At 37.8% G+C, this 12,489-nt stretch overlaps 1 protein-coding gene across 2 annotated transcripts; it reads right to left on the bottom strand.

Moving 5' to 3' along the window:
- Positions 1 to 10,028: 10,028 nt before the first annotated feature.
- Positions 10,029 to 11,884, bottom strand: LOC110646659 (heavy metal-associated isoprenylated plant protein 30). Of its 2 annotated transcripts, none has more exons than XM_021800174.2 (3): positions 11,573 to 11,884; positions 10,556 to 10,640; positions 10,029 to 10,422 (listed from the first exon to the last, which is right to left on the bottom strand). In XM_021800174.2, exons 1-3 carry the CDS (start codon positions 11,708 to 11,710, stop codon positions 10,100 to 10,102), a joined length of 546 nt encoding a protein of 181 aa, XP_021655866.1. In that variant the 5' UTR covers positions 11,711 to 11,884; the 3' UTR covers positions 10,029 to 10,099. The 2 variants fall into 2 exon arrangements, with proteins under 2 accessions (XP_021655866.1, XP_021655867.1); XM_021800175.2 differs by having other exon boundaries at positions 10,565 to 10,640; positions 11,573 to 11,880.
- Between the last annotated feature and the right edge of the window lie 605 nt (positions 11,885 to 12,489).

Raw genomic sequence — 12,489 nt, forward strand, 5'->3', positions numbered from 1 at the left:
TTTGAGTTGAGAATTGGATAAGAACTCTCTTCGGATCTCTATTAAGTATTTATTTAAATTTTGATTTGAGACCGGATAAGAACTCTCCTCCGATCTCTATTTAATTAAAGTTTTGAGTTGAGAATCGGATAAGAACTCTCTTCCGATCTCCTTTTAAATTAACAGGGACCTTAACGGGATCTTTCCGATCTCCCAAATTTTAATTTCAGCTACATGTCATAAGGTCCTAAAGCTAAGGATTCTGACATTCTAAGGTGCTGGGGGTAAGGCTTCTAATTGATATTTTGTGACTAAATAAGAGAAGCTGGACTGAATTTTGCTGACCTCCCTTAAGGTCGCTTTACCAGTACCTATTAATGTCCGATCTATTCTGTTTCGTTCACTTTGGTTTTATTCCACTTTATGGCATCTTGCCGAATTGCCGTTTATGTCAGCCTAATATTGTGGCTATTTTCCTGACGTATTATTCGGGCTCTCTCTCTTAAAAGAGACCCTTAAATTGCAGTTACCTACGTTTTACCAAACCACTTACACGCTACTAGGAGATAGAAAACTTGCATTCAGGAATGACGAAGATTAATAAAATGATGGACTGATCACTAAAGAGATAACTCGGGAGTAACGTTTTTTTTGGGGTTCTTTTGCACAAAATGAACTTAGAGAAAATTGCGTACGTAAGAAGAACAAAGAAAGTGCGAAAAGTAAACGTAAACAGTTAATAAAACAGCAGTATGAGCTCTTACCTGTAAGGAGCCAAATCTATTGAAATAACTACGGGGTGACAAATAGTGATAAGGCAGCGGATTGATTAGCCTGAGGGTTGATGTCCGTCGTGAACTTAAAGGGTGCTTAACTAAAATGCAATCAGATTAAGATAAAAATCGAGTGGAATGAAGTTTAGCTTGGACAATAGTAATGAAAACAGAGATGATAAGGGCTGAAAGTGAGAGTGTGACCAGATAATGAACAAACTGAAAATGTAGAGTTCCAGTATTCAGAATCCTTTTCAAGAAAACACTTTAGAAAACTAGTTTCAAAAGTCTTTCTAATCAACACTTCTAAGTAGCAGAATAACAAACTGAATGAGGTTTCAGAGTTCTTCCGCTATAATAACTACCTCTCTTTTTTTGCCCGTCCCTTGAACAGTTTTTCATGCAGGTATTTATAGGAATCGGGTGCTCCCCATGAAGGGTCAGGATTTATTTTGAGGGAGATGGAGGGTCAAGATTTCGAAGGACATGATCGGATGTTCAGGAATTAAAGAGAATCAAAATGAATGGCTAAGATCACTCTTTAGAATATTTGTCCTTTTCTTCTTTCAATCTGACGGTCTCAAATCCTCTTGTCCGGAGCGATCTGAGGGCTAAGAGCGAAATGCGCTGGTCTTATCGTCTCCTCTCTTGATCCAAGGGCTCCGGGTTCGTCCTTGCAAGTGAAATCAACGGTGGAGATTGGGATGTACAGGACTGTCATGACATACCCTGGCACCTGTCAGCATTGCAGGCGATTCTTAGGCGTGCGGTGGAGATCTCGTCTGCCACGCTTTAACTACCTCGGCTCTGATTCTGACGACGGTTATTTGGGATTTGTCTTATTCTTTTTGCCTTCCGATCCTTCCCACGCTCTTATTCCGATCTCTCATGCTGATCTCCCATCTTCCGATCTCTTATTCCGATCTTTCCCTTTCTTAGGTTCGGTCCGGTCAAAGCATTAATTTCCCCTCGATTCCCGAAGCGTCCGCTTCGTTTTCTGCTTAGCAATAAATGCTCGTTTTCCCCCTATATATACCCCTGACGAAAGAGACTTCCCTTCATCCGATTCTACTCTCTTCCTCTTTACTTTTCAGTTCTAGCTGCTCCGGCGGTCGTTCCGGCCATGATTGTGGTTTTTGATCCCTCTCCGATAAACTCCTTTGTTCCTCGACTAAAAATTTACGATCCCGGTGATCGAATAATAGCAATAACCTTATCTGATGATGGCGAGAGAACTGAATCAATTAACCGATCTGGATTGCGGACCTCGATCGTGCCGATCTCGAGTTGTTCCACCGGCATAATCGACGAACCGATCTTGGCCAAGCAAATTGCTGATGTTCCGCCGACCCTTGGCGGTTGCCCTTCCGAGTTTATTCGGCTTCTCACCACATTGGGTGTTCCGACAGCGTCTTCCCTCCACATTGGGTGTTCCGACAGTGGGTTAAGCTCCGGTCGGCGACACCCTTTGGATCAGTCACAATGTTGACTATTGACATGGGCCTCTTTAGATAGGATGTTCCGCTGGTCTTTAGAGATCGGCCTTTTGATGTAATCAGATGTAATCCGATCTTCAGATCGCCCAAATGATGTAATCAGACTTTTGGAAATGTATTCCGATCTCTTGAGATCGCCCAAATGATGTAATCCGATCTTTTGGAAATAAAGATTTTATTTTGTCAATTATTATCTTATTAATTATTTTCCGAGCTCTAATATGATTATCCGATCTGATTCTTTACCTGAATGACACTTATCCGATCTGTAATTCGAAACACCTGGATCTACCGCTCTATAATTAACCGATCTCTTTATGGAATCTTGGGAATATTCGTGAGACGTGTCAGAACAGCTGGCGAGTCCCGCTAACCGATGCGCTGCCTGGAACCTCGTGAGCATTAAATGCTCGGACGAGTATAAATAGGGGTGAGGGGTTAGCCATTTGCTCCTGTATGTCATTTTCAATCTCTCGCTCACAACCTCAAAGTTCTCTCGTTTACTCAAGTTCTTCCGACGCCGATCAGACTCTGGTAAAGGCTTCGATCTTCTTTTTAGTTTAAGTTCTTTGTTTCCTTTGAAAATGAGTGGTGCCGAGGGTCAGAGAGCGGCGAGCCCTCCTTCCATTCAGTTCTCGTGGTCGTCTAACGAAGAAGAGGTGGTCGGGCCAAGCGCGCAACCAGAACCTCCTAGGGTCTCTGTTCCAGCTCGGGAGCGAATCGTACCATCGAGGCATGCACCTTCTTCAGGGAGGGAGAATCTTCCCATGGACGAGCTGCCATCGATCTTGCAAGAATCCGATCTGCAATCGTTTGGCCAGGAGTACAATATTCATCTTGATTCGTATGAACTTATCCGGTGTCACAGCTATCACCGAGCTGATTACTTCTTTGAAGAGAATGACTTGGTTATGGTATATGAGGAACAGCTAAAGGCCGGTCTGCGGTTCCCTCTGGACGATTTCTTCAAGGAGGTCTTAAAATTTCACCGAGTATGCATTGCTCAAGTCCACCCCAACTCGTGGCGGATCTTAGTAGCCTTCCGAGGCCTATGCCGAGCTAAGGGGATCAGACCTACGGCTAAGGTGTTCGCCGAGCTACACAGGCTAACTCGCCGAAAGGACGACGAGCACTGGTTCTTTCAGGCGAAGCCTCATTGTGGGCTTTTTACCGATCTGCCCTCCAGCCTTAAAAATTGGAAGAACCGCTTCTTCATTATGAGGAGCAAAAATCTGACCTGCTTTGAAGACTTCCCCCGTAGCTGGTGGCACCAAGGGCCCTTGATTCCGAAGCACATTACCCTGAACAAGGAGGAAAGCCTAATAGTGCTGGAGCTGAAGAATCAAGCTGCCACTCAAAAGTACTCCTGTTTAGATGCGGTGACTGCCGAGCTGCACCATTGGACCATACAGCTGCTCACCGGCCAAGATCGCGAACTTCCGCTCTCTGACCTCAGCACTGGTATTTTCTACATCTCAGATCTCAGGACCTTAGCGATCTCACTGACCTCTTCTTTGTGCAGGTATGGCGGGTAATGAGGGTTCCAGGAAGCGGAAGAAAGAAAGAGAGATCTCCCGGAAAATAAAGGAGATGAAGTGTTCGAAAATGCTTCAAACACCCGGTCATGAACCTAGGGAGGTACAAGGGGACCCGCCCCGACCTTCGGGGCTGCCGATCACTGAAGCTGTCCGATCTCCTCCTCAACAGGAAGAGCCGCCTCCACCTCCTCCAGTTGCTCCAAGCACAGAAAGGGGTCCTTCTCAATCTTCTGTGAGAGCCTCTTCTCGTGGCGCTCAAACGTTGATCGAGTCCCTGAAGAATAACCGGACTGTTTGGGAGAACCCCGGTTTTGCCAAAGTCTTGGGGTCTTCCATCTGCCTTCGGGAGGATCGGGACAGACTGTCTCCGGACAACCTTGACGATATCCTGACCCGATCCATGAGTCTGAATGTAGAGTGTCTGGTGAACCAGCACATAGTTCGGGAAAAGGCTCATCGCCTGGGTAAGGAGGTCGAGAAGAAGAATCAAGAAGTGGCTTCCCTCCGATCCCAACTCTCATCCGCTCAGGATTACATATCTCAAGTTGAGGGGCGGGCGAAGTTCTATGAAGACAAGCTGGCCGAACAGAATCATGTTCTGGCTGAAAGGGATCGTGCTCTCGGGGAAGTCCGGGCGCTCCGGGTCAACGAAGCTTCTCAGGTCGCTCAACTTATCGAGGAGCTTAAGGCGAAAGACGAAGAAATGGGGACAGGGATAGCTGGTGCCTATGTGAATGCTCACAAGGACCTCTTGGCCGAACTCCAGAAGCATTACCCAGAAGAGGACTTCTCTTGGATGGCCGACCTGGCTCTCGGGGGCGAGGGTGAGGATAGTGAAGAGGAGGGAGAGGATGAGCGAAATGTAGATCAGGCTGGGGGTGATCCCCCAGCCGAATAACTTGTACAAATTTTGCAATGAAATGAAATAGAATGCCTTTTTGTTCAATGAATGGTTGTGATCGGAAAATTTCTAAACCCTTGTTTGTCTGAGTATATTGAAATAACTGGAAGCGATTATTATCCTAAGTGTGAGAGATCGGAAAACACAATATGCATGAGATTGGTAAAGAACCAACGTTAAACAGAACTTAATTGAAAATTTGGCTTGAACATCTAAGATCGGGATCTTCATTAAACTGAATTAGAAGCTTAGCTCGATTATTCCTAAACTTTTAAAAGGGAGGTCGACCATGAATACTGGCAGCAAGGATCTAGTGTTAATTCAATCTTGTCTGACAAGAGAGATCGGGAATATAGTTAACTGGTCAGGATATTCGACAATTGGCTTGAGAGATCGGTGAATGATTTGAGAGACCGGTAAGGCTTTGACTGATATGAGGACTTAGCATTGACTCAACTTTCTGTGAAGAGAGATCGGAACCGTGGTTAGATGGCAAGGAGAGACTTAGTGCTAGGGATCGGTTTCGAAGTTTATTGATTCTGGGGATCGGCCAAAATATGGTGTCGACAACTCCAAATTTAAACTTAATTCTAACACTTTCAACATACCTCAATTGGTCACAAATGACCATTTCTCAACTCCAATAAGGTCAAACACATCATTTAACAAATTCTCACATTTTTTCTCCCAAAACCCTAGGTACCAAACCCTAATTCATATTTTTATTATATTTAACTAATTCAAAGCATACCAACATCACTTCCACACTCATACAAGCTTACCTACACTATTAATTCAATCAAATTTATACATTATCATCACAAACCCTAGCTGCCCGAAATTTACTTCTAGTCATCCAATAGTTATTTTTGTTTCATTTTAAGCTTATTTCTAAGTTAATTAAGCTATATACACAATAATTAAACTAAAAGTTTGAAGTTGAATTACTTACCTTGAATGCAGAATTTTAATCTTCCTTTCCTTTAATTTTTCCTTCTTTCTTTCCATTGAACCTTCCTTTCTAGTTGCCCAAACAAGTTTTATCTATGGTAGATAACTTTTCTATGGTGGGATTTGACTTTCTTCAAGCTCACAAAAGAGCTTTAATGGAGGTTTTTGGAGTGGGAGATGTGAGAGGGAAGGCTCACGGCAACTTGAGAAGAAGACACTTTTTGTTGTTTTTTTTTTCTTTTATGATTTTTATCCTTATGGAAGACCAATAATTATCCAAAATTTATTTATTTTTAATTAGTGTTTATTGCATCATGCATGATATCATGCATGATGTCATCACTTTTCACTTTTCCTTTTCCTTTTTTTTTCTATTTATTTTCCATTAGTTCTTTAATTTAATTCTCTATTCTGAAATTTTCTTTTCTCTGATTCTATTTGACAGTTAGGTCAGGAGTCAGCTTTCGGGGTCAATTGACCAAATTACCCCTCGCCGGTTCAATCCGGTTTGCAAATAATTCAATATTTCTTTCGGATTTCTGACCTAATTATTTGACCGACTTAACAATTCTTTTTCCTAATTTTCTCTTTTCCATTGTGTCCGCAATAGTCCTAAGGACCGCAACATCACATTTTACGATTTGAAATTTGAGTTTAAATCGACTTCACAGTCCTTCCCGAGAAGGTCACCCATTGCTGTGATTCTCGACTCATTTAACCTCTTATGTTCTGTTTTTCTTATTTATACTTAACTAATTGACAATTACTAATTATTTATGTTTAGGGCGTATCTAGTTGTCTTAGATGTGGTTCTAATCCCCTTAATTGTCCGAACCGACATCGGTTACCGGAGTAGTGAAATATACCAGGCTATGTAAATAGGGGCATTACAGGGCAGGCATGAAGTCAATAAAATCATATAGGGTATAAAGCCAACGGGTAGGCATAAAAGCCAGAAGAATAATCATATCAGACATACGTTGTCTATTAATGATCACTCATGAAGTAGGCTTAAAAGCCAAGGGCAGTACTGCATTTGTAGTCCCTAATTGACATGACAATCGATCCAACTCATACACATAAGTCTAGGCATACAAGGGCAATTTTAACATCTTTATACTTATTATTTTATTTCATGTGTTATTCATGCTCATAGCATTAGTACATTATTCATAATGGGGACATAAGTCCCAATCACCTATTCATGTGGTTCATGTGGTTCATGTGATCATTAATCCACTTATGTCAAGTTATTATCACTTTTCAAGTCATTTGTGAAAATTTCCTAAATTTCCAGAATTGATGTCTTAACTTCTCCTATTAATTTGACTAAGATAAAGATTCAGTTTGGCCTCACTTTCTTCATGAAAGTCGTTCCCCTATGTTTGAACAATAATTCCCTTTTTGAATCTTTCAATTTGGAGTTTTGTAGCCCTAGATATGGTTAAATTACCAATGTTGTTCTAGACATTGAATTCTGCAGATCAATGCTGTCAGGATTTCCACCAAAATTTGCATCCCATATTTGAGCACCTTAGGCTCAAATTTTTATTCAAGTCCCTGAAACAAAGTTTTAGATCCTTAGGTTTCCAAATTAATTTGATTCACCTCAATTGAAGTTTTCTAGAAGAAGTTATGACCTGTTAAGTATCCAGAGGTCATAAGGCAAGTCTGCTGGATTTCAGAATTCTAGCATTGTCATAACTAAATTGTCCTAACAATTTCTCTAAGTTTCCTTAAGTTCTGGGTTCTGGTCAAAAGAGAAAAGTTTTAGTTCTATGTCTTATGAGAATTTTGGCTTTGGAATTACTACATTTGCAATTTTGTAGCTTGACTTATGTCATTTTTACCAAAACTGGTTAGGTATCCAAAATTCAGGATTTCCAGGTTTGGTCTGGTACAAGGCAGATTGGTTAATCCAAATTTGTCTAGCAATTTAGTTGAGTTAAGTTCATAATTGGGCCTTAAGTTTTTCATATGAAATATTCTCCTATGTCTTAGGTTTTCATAGGTTTAAGAATCAGGTCAATTGAAGTTTTTTAGAGTGAGTTATGATAATTTTAAGGTTACTATTCACATGGTCATTCTGCAAGGTGCAAAATTGCCACTTTTGGATTCAAGTTTGAATTAGGCTAACCTATGGTTATTTTCTAGGTAGCCTTCCTTCATGAAAATTGTGGCATTATATCTCAGATTTCATCTCCAATTAGCCTCATACTAATTGGAGCTATGTATCTCTACTTTTGCTCATCCAAAACCGCTGGACTCAGAGGTCTAGAATTCCAACATTTGACCAACTTCCAAATTCATTAATTTCACTCAACAACCAACTTCATTTCATACTCAACATACATAATTTGGTCAATATTTGGCCTTAAAAATATTAATTACACATAACATCAAAACCCTAATTCTCCCAAAATTTCCAAACCCTAATTTTCCCAATCCCTAATTTCATGCAATCCAACATGCTTTTCATACATATACTTCATTGCACACTAAGATTTATACTTAACTTCATAAAAATATCAAAATCCCCAAATTTCCTAGGTTGACCGAAATTCCCTCTCTTCCATTCATGCATGATCTCTTTAAATTTTCATGCAATTCCCTCACCATTCAACTCAATTTATTTGTTAGAAGAAGAAAGAAAGGTAGAGATAGCACTAACCTCACTTGCCCAATTCTTCAAGCTTCCAAATCTTCAATTTCTTTTCTTCTTTTTACTTCTAATCACTCTAGCAAGGTCCAAGAACAAGTTTTAGTGTTGGGGATTAGGGGAAATATGGAAGAAATCTAAGAGAAATGGAGCTTTGGAAGAGAAGCAATGGAGGAAGACAAGGAGAGAGGGTGGACGGCCAAGGTGGAAAGGGAGAGAAGAAGAAAGCTTTTCATTTTAGGATTTTGTCTCTTACTTATATACTTATCATCTTTTTAAAATTTTATTTTTTTAATTTGGTCATGCTTATGTCATAATTTTAATTAAGTTTTCATTTCTTTTCTTTTTCTTTTTTTTATTTACACATTTCTATTTAAATTTTCATCCAAATTTTTTCAAATTTTATTGTATTAATTTCACTTAATTTAATTGACATTTTGGTCAAAAGTCAACTTTGGGCGTCAAATAATCAAAATGCCAATTATCGAGTTATAATCAATCAATTTTCGATAATACTGATTAAGTTCATAACCTGATGTTTACTTTATTTTTATTTTGCTTATTTCTAATTATTTTTTATTTTTTTCCAGTCCTCAAACTGGCTTTAAATAGTACTATTCACTAACTGAAAAATGGTACTATTCAGACCTCGGAAAAATTCGGGGTGTTACATCCGGTTTGATTCTCAATTCTTAAAATAATTTTATGTAATTATTTTCTTAAAAAGGCATACTTGAATTAGCATTTAGGTTTTGAATTGGATTATTAATACATAATATATCATATAATATATCTTTTAGCTATTTCTAAATTATATAATCTTTAACTATAAGGTGCATATATAATTTAGGATTAAGTATATTATATAACATAATAATATATCATATAATATATATTTTAATTATTTGTCATGTAACATTTTACTATAAGATAAAAATATGATTATGAATTAATATATATATATATATAATAGTACTTTTATATTTAAGAATTATAAGATAATTTAATGTGTTTATAATTAAAATTATTAAGAGAATATGGAGAAATAAAATATAATATTAAGTTGTATTTAGTTCATAATTTTGTATACATATATAAATATAAGTAATTATATTGAAAGTATATAATGCATATAAAAAAAGTCATAGAAAAACATATGCATAAATTCTGTTCTTATTTGGTTTCAGTTCGGTTTTGATACGATTCTGGTTTGGTTCTTAGTGAAGAGCCATGACAGAACCAAAGTATCAAAATAAGTTCGGTTCGGTACAGTTCTCAGATTTAATCGGTGACTCTTGAAAACAGTGCACAGCCCTAGTTGTGGACGATTTGAAGTTGGTGAAATATGAGTTGCAAGATTATACCCCTACAATATAGGCATGAATTGTGCTTTCCGCAAAAGGTAAATTATGAGAAGTAAATTTTATGGGAAAATATGTGCAACATTTGGAACGGAGAAAGAACGATTGGATGATGAAGCATTAGACACTAGAGCCTGAGAGATGGCAAAGAGACTATCGAGCCGTGGGGCTCCGATACCATGTAGAATGCTTTGGAGTTGAAGGTTGTTGGTTTTATTGATAAAATCACATTTATATACAGATGCATAGTGTGAGACTGTGATGAGATAAGGACAACCAGTTAGTTACAGAAGTGGATGAGCCTTATCATATATATATATATATATATATATATATATATATATATATATATATATATATATATATATATATATATATATATATATATATACACACACACACATAAGGTAGAGATGTAAGTATGTATGTGTGTATATATAATTACATAAGACAGCAGGCATTAACGTTGTCGTCATTGAACATGTTGCTGACCTTGTCGTCTCCACGGTGAGTAACCGGAATGTTGCCATACCTTTCCCCAACATTATAGCCATGCCTGTAGTAATTGTAGCTTTCTTTGAATTCGTTGGTGGTGTCTTTGAAATAGTGATTCGCAGATGTGAAGTACAATGGCGGATTCGGGTAGGGCCAGAATTCTGCTCTCTTTCCTGCCCTCCTCACTGCTTTTAGCACCTTATTTCGGTCAACGTACCCCACCACTGTAACCTTTTCCATGTCTAGGTCAACCTCCACTGAATCAACTCCTATATAATCATTCATATTTAATTTCATGTTTAATTATAATAAAATTTTGTTTTAATTACTAATATCGTTAATAAGGGAGTAATTAAAGGAGTTTAATCACTTTCTAAACAGTGCTATGTGCTATAGACTAACCCTTATTACCTCTAAGCTTGTGAATTGCATTTTTTACAACTCTTTCACAGCCACTGCAACACATCCGGACTTTGAGCTCCACAGTCTGTAAACAAACATGGTTTAGTTTAATTTGTTGAGGAGATTCTCATCTAGTTCATTTAAAAAACATAATCTCTAATTACCAAAAAAAAAAATCCTTAATATATATATATATATATATATATATATATATATATATATATATATATATATATGTATTCTTTTATTCTTTTTGCTCTTTTGAAATGTTTTATGCTTTAGGAGACCAAAGGGATTAAGAAAAGCCACATGGCTTTTATAATTAATATATTTCTTTTTAACTTATTATTCAGAATTCTAATATCTTATGTTCACTAAGGCTAGGAATGTTATCTCTTCCACTTTCCAATTAGCTTCAAACCATTAGATTTAGGAACAAGGAGAATTCCTTCATCCATTAATTCATAGGGTGATCATCTTGTTCTTCTGTCTCATTTTTATGTATTAATATTCATACTTATGCTCTTACCAAATTATAGATAATTAATTACTTGTTATTATTGCATGCTTCCTTCAACCAGAGAGAAAAATAAGACACTTGATATATGATTAAGTAACTATGTGATAACATATTTAGAAAGAAGGGGGTTTGGGTCCGCCGGGGGGGGGGGGGGGGGGGGGGGGGGGGGTGGGGGGGGGGTTGGTTGGGGGGGGGTTGTGGGTTGTGGGTGGCCGTTGGGGGTGGTGGAGGGTGGGTGTTGTGGTGTGCTGGGTGGGATTTAATTCTTTGGTATTTTGGAAGGGAAAAGAAAAGCGGAAATAAAACATTTAAAGGTGAAAAGGGAGAGTTCCTGATGATTGTTCTTGGGTTTAATTTGGCTAATAACAAGTTGAAACGAAAACCTATTAAAGAGGGTGCATGAAATTCAACGAAAAGGAGATGGCTTCATAAATATTAGCTAAATGAATACCAAAAAAAAAAAAAAAAAGAGTTGCATGGGATGCAAGAAAGCGAACCTGCAAAGAAAGTGGTCGCCCCTTAGGCATGTTGTAGTTGATATTTGTGATGCCTGCGTGGTCGTCTTGAAGGTGAAAGAAACAGTAAGCAACGGCTGATATGATAGACTTGAATGCTCTCTCTAAGAAGGTGGCCATGGCAGTTATAGGTTCCCTTCAATGTATAAAGCAATATTTGAAGGAAGACAAGGCCAGACCCAGAAGATATTCCTCTGACGAGGCATTGGCATCGCTTCCTTTAAGTTCTATTCCATAGGCAATGTATTCCAGAAAAGTTATCCAATCCTACCCCAATTGATCAGTTTTCTTGTGCTTCAATACACTCCCAAATATATAATTGAAAAGCCTTTACTTTAGAAAGGGAATGGTATCTAAACCTACACGTTAATGCATCATAACATGGCTGCTGCTGACGCCCACCAGGGGAATATCATTCCCTTGTGTCTATATTGGCTTAAGGAAGGAAAGATGGGCTTTGATGCAAAGCTAACTATATATTCTTATAATCTTCCTTTTTCCACTATCTTTGAATAATCAGTACCAAATTACAAGCTACAAATATATATTCTCACACGTATAACACACGTATTATTTATATTTGTTATATATATTTGGTAAAAAAAAAACTTTTGGGCTCTATACCCATAGAGAAGTGCATAAAGTATCAACTGGGAATATTACTTCACTAACTAAATTTAAAAAATAATAATAATAAAATTTAAGAACAGTGTTCCATTAATTGTTCTTATTCAGAACTAGCATTAATAATTAGGACTTTATTCTTCCAGCAATTAAGAGAAAATTAGAAGCTTTCCATCCAACATATTCTTGATTTATCCAATCCAACTCATTAAAGTAATAAACGAGGCAAAATTCACCGAAAAGGAAAATAGAAGTAATTATAAATTAATGAAATA

The sequence above is a fragment of the Hevea brasiliensis genome, chromosome 9 (genome assembly GCF_030052815.1).
Source record: "Hevea brasiliensis isolate MT/VB/25A 57/8 chromosome 9, ASM3005281v1, whole genome shotgun sequence".
Lineage (NCBI taxonomy): Eukaryota > Viridiplantae > Streptophyta > Magnoliopsida > Malpighiales > Euphorbiaceae > Hevea > Hevea brasiliensis.

What these genes read in the sequence shown, in the direction of transcription:
- LOC110646659 (XM_021800174.2), bottom strand. Translation starts at nt 11,710, where the DNA reads ATGGCCACCTTCTTAGAGAGAGCATTCAAGTCTATCATATCAGCCGTT. An exon ending in GGCGACCACTTTCTTTGCAG is followed by an intron (nt 10,641 to 11,572) that starts GTTCGCTTTCTT and finishes GTTTGTTTACAG; the next exon opens with ACTGTGGAGCTCAAAGTCCG. An exon ending in CAAGCTTAGAGGTAATAAGG is followed by an intron (nt 10,423 to 10,555) that starts GTTAGTCTATAG and finishes ATGATTATATAG; the next exon opens with GAGTTGATTCAGTGGAGGTT.